This window comes from Nannospalax galili, unplaced genomic scaffold (genome assembly GCF_000622305.1).
Source record: "Nannospalax galili isolate Female #2095 unplaced genomic scaffold, S.galili_v1.0 scaffold341, whole genome shotgun sequence".
NCBI classification, from domain to species: Eukaryota; Metazoa; Chordata; class Mammalia; order Rodentia; family Spalacidae; genus Nannospalax; species Nannospalax galili.
This window is the reverse complement of record NW_008346082.1, coordinates 2,134,386-2,144,445: the sequence shown is the minus strand read 5'-3', so window position 1 is coordinate 2,144,445 and position 10,060 is coordinate 2,134,386. Positions and strand designations below refer to the sequence as shown.

Below are 10,060 nucleotides of genomic sequence, written 5' to 3'. Positions count from 1 at the left end.
TGGCCTGTGCTCCAGCTCCTGCCTCCAGGTTCCTGCCCTGAGTTCCTATCTTGGGCTCCCGGATGAACTGTGACCTGGGAGATGTAAGCTAAATAAACCCTTTCCTCCCCAAGTTGGTAGTGGTCAGAGTGTTTTGTCACAGCAATGAAGAAACAAACTAGGACACCTACACATACACACACACACGCACACACACACACAAACACACAATTTAAAATATTCTTTTTAAAAAGTGAACCAACCCCAAAAGGGTAGAAAAAAGCAGCTGACCAGGGCTCAATGTACCCCACAGGAGTCCAGGATAGGGACTGGGGAGACCAGAGGCAGCCTGACTTGTGGTCCAGGACAGAATGCAGCAGAAGGCTGAATGATGAAGTAGGATCAGGCCACCTGACAGGCTGGTGGGTCCATGAGGTGGAGTACTGGTCCATGAGGGGCAGGCTTGGAGTGTTTAAAGACCAAGGGCCCACTTCCATTCCCCTCATGTCTAAACCATTTACTTTTTTTGTTGTATTTGAAACAGGATCTCTCTATTTTGACTAGGCTGGCCTTTAACTCCTGGCAATCCTCCTACCTCAGCTTCTAGAGTGCTGAAATTATAGGCATGTACCACCATACCTGGCTTCAAAACCATTTGCTAATGATAATGAATCAGTGAATGAGCTCCACATGATACAATACTGTCAAGTTTGCCAACTGGCAGTGCATGCCCCTAATCCATCCAGCACACAGGTCTTGTTTGGATAGCCTAGTTTTGAAGACCAGAATTTTTGGCTGCTCTTAAAAAAAAAATGAGACACTCAGCCAGGTGTGGTGATGCACAGCTTTAATCCTAGCACTAGGGAAGCAGAGGCAGGCAGATCTCTGTGGGTTCAAGGCCAGCCTGGTCTACATAGTGAGTTCCAGGCCAGTTGGGGCTACAGGGAGACCCTGTCTCTCAAAAAAAAAAAAAAAAAAAAAGAAGAAGAAGAGCAGCTCAAGGAATACTGGCCTTCACGCCACTCTCCAAGGCAACCAACAACTGGAGCAGGAGCAGCTATACCCTTATACAGGAGTCAAAGTCCTTAGCACCTGTCCTTTGGGCCCTGTGGTATAGGAGCTTGCAACCCTTGCCCTATGGCTCACATGTATGGCTGGGTATCCAGGGCCCTGATAACTCCAGCCCCTCCTCTCCCTGATCAGTGACTGTAGCCTGGCCCATCAAAGTCCCCCCAGCTGCCAGCAAACCAGCTCCAAGGACAACAACCTCATCCCAGCTGCAGTAAATGGGCCCAAGGTCATACTAGCCTTTCTTTGGCAAAACCTTTACCCTGGTGATTCACTGAGCTTCCTATAACTGAAATGGCACAGGACTGGTAACTAAAAATAACAGTAACACAATGTCCTACGTAAGCTTAAGCCTCACAAAGTTCTCTTTACAAGTGTTGCTTCTCTTCAATCCTCACAGTAAATCAATGTGGCAAATGCTTTTGCTCCCACTCTACAGTTGGGGAAACTGAAATCCAGAAAGCATTTTGAATTGCCCAAAGCCTGAAAGCAAGGGCTTTGCCCCTAGCTCAGGGAGAATTAACAAATTAGGATCTTAGCAAACGTGCCATCTTTAAACTGAACTGGATTTGTTCTTGATCTAAAGTGTGACCTTAAGCAGATGATTTAAACTCATGGACCCTCTCCTTTTCCTCATCTGTAAAATGGGCATGATAATAGTGTCTATCTCACAGGACCATTGTGAGGACTTGGGGAAGTGCTGTATGTTCTTGGTATGCAATAGCTTCTCAATAATAATCTAAATAAAAGAAAAAGAAGCCTAGCATGGTGGCACATACTTGTAATCCCAGCACTCAGGATACTGAGGCAGGAGGAGCTCAATCCAGGCTACACAGCAAGATCTTGTCTAAAAACAAACAAATAAGGGCTGGTGGGATGGTTAAGCAGGTAAAGGTGCTGAACCAACTCTGATGAACTGTCCTCTGGCCTTCATACACACACAGCAACATGCTATCTGGCTTTCATACACACACAGCAACATGCTATCTGGCTTTCATACACACACAGCAACATGCTATCTGGCCTTCATACACACACAGCAACATGTTCGTGTTCATATACATGCACACAAAATAAACAATTTCTTTTTTTTATGTTTTTGAGAAAGGGTCTCCCTGTAGCCCCAGCTGGCCTGGAACTCACTGTGTAGACCAGGCTGGCCTCAAACTCATAGAGAGCCACCTGCTTCTGCCTCCCAAGTACTGGGATTAAAGGCGTACACCACCATGCCAAATGACAAAATAAAAAATAATTTCTAAGTAAAAAAAATTTAAAGCATGAGGGCAGTGTGACTCGGTTATACGGTGGTAGAGCACTTGCCTAGCATCCACAAGGCTCTAGGTGTGATCTCCAGCACCACAAACAAAAGAATAAGGCAGGTGTAGGCATGTGTCAAACCATGTGGTCAGTTCTTGCTTTCCCTAGGAGTTCTCCAAAGAGACACCCTCCCACCCCCAACATTCCAAGGTTTAACAGCCCTCAGAGGACTGGAATGTCTTGTCATAAATGAATTACTTTGCCCTGGCTTAAGGAGGGACAAGCTCAGACTGTCCCCCTCCACAGCTCAGGAGCCAAAGCAGGTAAGGAATGAGGTAAGGGGAGAGATGAAGGGAGAAAGAGTGGCTGTGAGCCCCTGCCAAAATAACAAGGAACCAGCTATGTATATGCACCATATGTGTGCTGGGCGCTAGCATTTGGCCTGCGTGTAAGTCTGCCAACTCAATGTTACTGTTCACATTTGCCAACAAGGAAACTAACTCTCTGAACTGCTAAAGTGCTCATGGAACATCAAACAGCTAAAACAGCAGAGCCAGAATTCAAAACCAACTCCCAAACTCAGCAGGCTGGATTCAACACACTTTGATACTGGGGAGCCAGGCTATGAGCCAGTGAGAGACCTTCTTGAGGTCAGGGGTTGACTCAGTATGAGGATCAGGATAAAAACCCAGGTGTCCAGAGCCCCTCCCAAGTACATTAATTCTCTCTGGACAATTCTTCTAACCACCCTCCATATCCTAATGACTTCACCTCTTTCCTTCCAGCCTAAGCCCCTGTGCGCACCAGTGCCCCTCTCTACACACCCCTAGATCTCTCCACTGCCATCTCATCTGTATAAAATCAATGTCACTTCTGGGCCTATGCTCCAGAGTGTACCCTCCATCTGTGGCTTGAACAGTCTCCTTGATCCATCTACAGCTCTTCAAGCATCTGCCTTCTTCATCACCAACCCTCTCTCCACCCTCCATAATGACAACTGCCTCTCAACTGGCTCCTCCCCCACCAGCCATCCCTGTCTAATTTAGGCGCCACAATTACCTTCTAAAATCTAAATATGGTGCTGGAGAGATGGCTCCTTAACTCTTTGTCCTGAGCATTCTCCTAACAAACAAACCCCCTCTGTGTACGATAGGCAGTGCTGAGAGCTAGGCAGTGCTGAGAGCTAGGCAGTGCTGAGAGCTAGGCAGTGCTGAGAGCTAGCCAGTGCTGAGAGCTAGCCAGTGCTGAGAGCTAGCCAGTGCTGAGCAGGAGCAGGTGCACCTTCACCCCTTCATCCCTTTTCGTTTGAGAAAATTCTACCCAACCTTGGCTATATAGGTATATAAACTAGGTATTCAAATCAAACATTTACAGATAATCTTAAAAATTTAAAAACAATTCTTTTTGTTAATTTTTTTTTAGTTTTTGAGACAGGGTCTCCCTGTAGCTCCAGCTGGCCTGGAACTCACTATGTAGACCAGGCTGGCCTTGAACTCACAGCTCACAGAGACCCACCTGCCTCTGCCTCCCAAGAGCTGGGATTAAAGGCATGCACCACCACACCAGACGTTTTAGTTCTTGTTTTTTGTTTTATGTTTTTCTCTTTTTCAGATACATAGGATTTTTACCATTTATTAAATCTTAAAACCCATAAAATTTTAAAACAAATGTGTATACTAATGAGATGGATATACTGTTTATTTTTACATAAAGAATTAAATCTTGGGGTTGGAGATATGGGACAGCAGCTAAGAGCACTGGCTGCTCTTGCAGAAGTCCCAGGTTCAGTTTCCAGCACTCCTTGGTGGCTAACAGCCATCCATAACTCCAGTTCTAGGGATCCAATGCCGCCTTCTGACCTGTGTAGGCATTGCATGACACTGGTGCACTTACATACATGCAGGCAAAACACTCATATACATAAAAGGAAAATAAAAATATAAAATAAAATCTAAATATGACCATATCATTCCCGCTTTTAAAAAATTGTATGTGTGTAGGATGGGTGAGGGTGAGACATATGCACATACACACCCTGTGCATAGTGGAGATCAAAGGACAACTTTGTGGAATCAGTTCTCTCCTTCCACCTTCACATGAGTTCTAGGGAAATGAACCCAGGTCATCAGGCGTGCACACTGAGCACCTTTATCTGTTGAGTCATCTTGATGGCTCCTCATTCCCCTGCTTGATAGCCCTCAATGTCTCCCCATTCCCCTCTGATTCATTCTCAAAAATCTCTCTCTCCCGCTCTCTCTCTCTTTCTCCCCCCCCATTACATAGCCCAAAGCTGGTCTAGAACTTGCTATGTTCCTATGTAGCACCAGGAGAATGGCCTCAGACTCTCAGTCTTCCTGCCTCCACCTCAGATTACAGGTGTGCACCGCCATGGCCAGCTCTTTCATGAGTTTCTTGTTTTTCTTTGTTTGGGAGGCTTGGTTTGGTTTTGAGACAGTACTTGCAATGCAACCCCAGCTGGCCTACATACACTGGGCCAGTTTCAGACTTGCTTTATTCCTCCTGCCTCAGTCTCCCAAGGGCTGGGATTACAGATGCATACCATGCCTGACTCCTTCATCTCTTTACCCTTGGCTTTCCTTTTCTCCTCATCCTCCAACCCATGATTCTACTCTACCCTGGCATATCACAAGCCTTTTCTGTCCTGAAAAGACTTGATGAGAAAGGCCTCTCTCTGCTTTCCTTTGCTATCCCAGATTTCCAGCTCAGAGGCAGGGGAAGGAATGATAAGACCCACGGGGTCAACAGGGTTTAGGGACTGCCCTTTGCTAGGCCCCACCCACCCGATGCCACCCACTCACTCACCATCATGACATATGTGCTCATGAACTCGGCCAGGAATTCTCGCACCATCTCCCTCTGCAGCACTGCTTGCATCCTCCGGAGCATAGGCCCAGAGTCCATCATGGGGTTCTGAGTGGACCTGAAGCAGCAGCCCAAGCCAGCAACGGAAAGAAGACTCAAGAGTATCTCTTGCCCGTTGGCTCTACAACTCATGACTGAGTTAATGGGTAACCCAGTAGCTTCTCCCCCTGTACCTTCTCTTGCTCAGGGCAGTGGGGACAGCTGGGCTGGCAGACACCTGAGAGCCATAGGGACATGGAGAGGAAAGATGGCCTGGCCAGGCCTCTTCTTCTTTCCAGTCCAGACTGAACAAGAGGGAGGGGTGCACAAATGTGATCACTTTGCAGAGTGGGCGGGTGGAGAAGTGAAAGTGCAGTCTGCATTGGTAAGGAGCTACTGAGGAGAAGCAGGTGGGGCGAGAGCAGGCTGGAAAGTGGAGCTCAGTTGTGTCTGTCTACTTGTGTCCTCTCAGGAGCCGGAGCTTGGGGTCACAAACCATGATTTGGGAACAGTGAGGCACTCTGAAAGGTGTATGATGTATGGCAAAGTCTGGTGCTGGGCTCTGTGAACAGCACAAAAGCCTGGAAACAAATACTAGGTTCTCCCGAAGATGAGGGGAGCGGTCAGCAAAATACACTGGGCTCTGCAGCCAGGCCAGAACAGAGATGCTTGTGAGTGAATGAATGCACAAATGAATGAATGAATGAACAAGCAGGAGAGAGGGAAAGGAGGGACAGGATCTTATTTCCCAGTTTATCCTCAGTGCCAGGCCCATCGAGGATGTGCAATACACGTTAGCCAAATGAATGAGAACTGTGGAATCTACTTCTTGCTCTTAGCCAAATTGATTTCAAAGCTCCCTACAGTGCCTGGAACTTGATAAACATTTGTTCAATAGTTTCAATTCAATGAACAGAAGAACAGATGAGTTTCAGTTACCAATGTCTGTTAGGGAGGTACGGAACTGGCAGTTGGGGACGGTACTGGGTCTGGAGGAGAAAGATCAGGGCAGTATGGCTGGATGAGGCTTGAGGAAAAGTGGTGGTAGAATCAATGGTGGGAGGCATGCAGTCTAGTCTATTAGAACTGCAGTGACTAGATGTTAGCCATGATGGAGAGGGAAACTTCAAGGACATAGCCTTGACTTCTGGCTGGAGCAACTGAGCAAAACAGGGCCCTTGGCTGACCTGAGCCCACAGGAGGAAGAGTGGGCTTGTGGGAACTGGAAGAGGCTAGTTTCAACTGGGATCTGAGCTGCACGTGCAACCCCAGCAGGCCTTAGGAAATGGGTCTAGAGCCAAGGAGGGAGACACGGCTAGAGACAATAGTTATCAGAGCAGAGGGAAGTCTACCAAGAGGGTGCTGGCAGGCAAACATCCATGCTCTCACTGAGCTCACGGCGGTGAAAGGTAATGTGTTTGCAGATTAGGAGGTAGTAAGTCCTACAAGAAAATATAAGGCAAAAGAAGGGAATCTGGGAATGCAGGGACTGGGCATGGAGTTGACTTCAAGTAGGACAGTTAGGGGAAGCCTCGTTGAGAAGCCTTATTCAAAATGAATGGAGGCGTTGAAGGAGTCAGCCCATGCACAAGTGTGAGGAGAGAGTTTCAGGTAGCAAGAATGGTTACTGACGGACTGAGCTTGTTGGCAGAAAGCAAAGGAAGTTGGCATGACTGGGAAAGTGAGGCTCAGAGCAGGGGAACAGAGAGGTAAAGGCAATTGAGACATGGTCAATGCAAAGACTTTGGTTCTCGTTTCACCCCAAAGAGAGCTGCACCCCAGAGTCTGAGAGGTGGTGGGTTCAGCTCATCTGTGTGCCATCCACACAGGGTCAGTCAGAACCCATTCACCAATCCTGACCCTCATCAAGGTCTTCAAAGCTTTCCCTCACCCCAGGGCCCACTCTGGACTTGGTTGTGCTATGGGGCATCAGAGACAGGTGGAAGAGGCCTTTCTGGGGCCCCATGGGCTTCTGAGTACGTGGGAAAGAGGGAATCCAGGGGAGCAGCTTCCCTGAGGGAAAGAATGGGAGCAGGACAGGGAGGCTGCTGGGGTATACTGGGTCAAGGACAGGAGGCCACTGGGGCGCTCTGGGTCAAGGACCGGGAGGCCGCTGGGGTGCTCTGGGTCAAGGACAGGAGGCCGCTCGCGGGGGTGCTCTGGGTCAAGGACAGGGAGGCCGCGGGGGTGCTCTGGGTCAAGGACAGGGAGGCCGCGGGGGTGCTCTGGGTCAAGGACAGGGAGGCCGCGGGGGTGCTCTGGGTCAAGGACAGGGAGGCCGCGGGGGTGCTCTGGGTCAAGGACAGGGAGGCCGCGGGGGTGCTCTGGGTCAAGGACAGGGAGGCCGCGGGGGTGCTCTGGGTCAAGGACAGGGAGGCCGCGGGGGTGCTCTGGGTCAAGGACAGGGAGGCCACTGGGGTGCATTGGGTCAAGGACAGGGGCTGGAATAGGGGCATGGGATGGGGTGCTTACCGCTTCTGCCTGTCTGTTTGAGACATAGTTTGTCTTTCTGACTGTAGATGATGTGGAGCCAGAGAAGAACCTAGGACTGGGGGACAAAGAACTTAGCCCTACGTTCCCAACAGATTTTAGTCTTCTCTTCGTGCAGAGAAGCACCTGCCAATGTCACCTCTCTCAACCCAGCCAAACTGGAGGGAAGGGAGAGGGACAGCTATGCTTCAGCCAATGTGGAGAGACCACTACCTCTATCAGTGCTGACCTCAGGACCCAGACTTCAGGATCAGGCACTTCAGAGGTCCCCTTAGCCTTCCCAGGTCTGCCACCCTCCCACCTTTGGACAGTATGATACCATAAAATCCACCCTCCCTCCTTTCCTAAAACTTCCCCTGTATCACACCTACTTCTCACACTGCCAGCAGAAAGGTAACCCTTGGGTTTGCCTCATCCTGGATGCCCACAGTCTTTACCCAGTTCCCTCTGGCTGCAGCACCAATTCACATCCCCAACCCTGAAGGCAGAAACCTGCCAACCCGGCCCAGCCTCTGAGGAGGACTCCAGGGGAGAAATTAGCGGCAGACCCATCTCTAACCTGCCTCTGACCTCCTCCCTTCTGCCCCAGTCTAGTGAACTTGATCTTCAGCTGTCTCCTCCTCCCACCACCAGGCCCTGACAATGGCCTAGCCCAATACATCTTCCCAATCTCTGCTCCTCTCAAGCCACAGGCAATTTACCGCTGTCCAGGGAGAAGGTGAGATATGCCCATATCATAGAGTCACACAGGGCTGAACCAGAGCAGAAAGCCATGCTTCAACTCCCAGCTGGGCCTGCTTTCCCAAACAATTCCATAGTCATCCTGTCCCTGTGTGGTCTCCAGGGAGTGGCCCTGTTGGACTTGTACCTGAAGAGTCCACCCTGTCCCCACCTGCCCATACTCACTTAGTTGAAGTGTCTTATGTTTCTCAGCCTCTGCTTTGAGGGCATCTCAGTTAACGTTAACGCTGGTCTCAGTCTTGTTCCTCTATCACCGTTGTCACAGGCTCAAGCGGCAATTGGACTGGGGCTGTGCTGTCTCTGGTTCCTCAGTCTAGAGCTGGCCTCTCAGCCCTCCCCAGGGCAGCCCTGAGTGCTGCTGTAAGTGCTCCAGGGGAGAGGTCAGTAGGGCAGGGGTTTGGCCCTTGCCACTGAGTCAAGTCTACACACAGCCCAGAATAGCATCCTTGTTCCTGCCAGTAGCACCATGGAGACAGAGTTCTGAGGCAGCCCTTGCGAGGTCAGAAGTAGGGTTCCGGGTGTGCTTTCTGGACCTCACTGTCCCAGAGGAGAGGCCAGTACCACAAGCCAAAGTGTCTGGCATATCTCCAAGGCCAGAGCCAGAGATGGCCTGCCAAAACCACGCCTGCAGAGGCTCGTGAGACCCCAGCTGTAGAGAAAGCTTTGCAGAATGGGGACTGCAGGTAGAAATTTCCACAGTGAGGTGCAGAGGTGGGAGAGGCAACTCTGGGTCAGTCCTCGAAGAGTTCTCAATCTGAAGGAAAGTAGGGGGAATCAGGGCCTGTCCTCAGGGGTCCCCAGTCTGAGAGAGGGAAAAACCCAAGCCTGATTTTCTGGGGCCTTGTCTTCTAGAAATTGCCTCTTTGGGGAAAGGCAAGCAGGGCTTCCTTGAGAGTGCCCAAGCTGGTCCAGCATAGGGCTTGGGCTCAGGACAATGGGAACTCAGTGATGATGATGAGGTCAGGTCTAGTTGCAACTCAAGTGGTCCTTTGGAGTCAGGGGCCTGACTGGGCCTGGCTGGACCTTGAAGAAAGGGGCATGAGGGCTGGGGGGCAGTGGGAGCGTGAGCTGGTGCTGCAGGGCTAAGTAAAACATGAGGGTGTCTGCTACTGGAGAGGTGAGCAGTGGGCAGAAAATCCAGGGAGACCAGCAGCCCAATGGTGGTAGAGAATGTAGGATGTAGTTACCCAAAGCTCCAATATGGGAATGAAATTGTCCTCTAGAGATTGCTGGGCATGGTGGTGCATGTCTGTAATCATGAGGCAGAGGCAGGAGGAATACAAGTTTGAGCCCAGCCTGGGCTATGTAGTAAATTCCAGGCCAGCCAGAGCTACACAGTGGGACCCTATCTCAAAACACAAACAAAACAAGCCAGATGAGGTGATGCACACCTTTAATGCTAGTACTTTGAGGGCAAAAACTGGCAGATCTCTGAGATCCAGGCCAGCCTGGTCCCCATGCCAAGTTCCAGGCCATTTGGGGCTACAGGGAGACCCTGTCTCAAAACAACAAAGTAAATAAAATAAATAAATAAATAAATAAATAAATAAATAAATAAATAAAGTGTGAAGTTGGGAAAGAGATGTGATGGGGTTCCTTGGGGGAGTTGTACTGAGGGAAATAAGGATAGATATCATCAAGATACATTGCATACATATATGAA

At 49.7% G+C, this 10,060-nt stretch overlaps 1 protein-coding gene across 2 annotated transcripts in view; it reads right to left on the bottom strand.

Annotated features, from left to right (window-relative positions):
* The window catches only part of Aqp7 (aquaporin 7), a 21,382-nt gene extending 16,184 nt beyond the window's left edge, over positions 1-5,198 (bottom strand). The window contains exon 1 of one of the 2 annotated variants that reach the window (XM_017800421.2): positions 5,128-5,198. In XM_017800421.2, the coding sequence (XP_017655910.2) occupies positions 5,128-5,175 (48 nt within the window). In that variant the 5' untranslated portion in view covers positions 5,176-5,198. The remainder of the gene's footprint in view (positions 1-5,127) is intronic. The other variant, XM_029568009.1, reaches the window with a different exon arrangement.
* Positions 5,199-10,060: the final 4,862 nt, after the last annotated feature.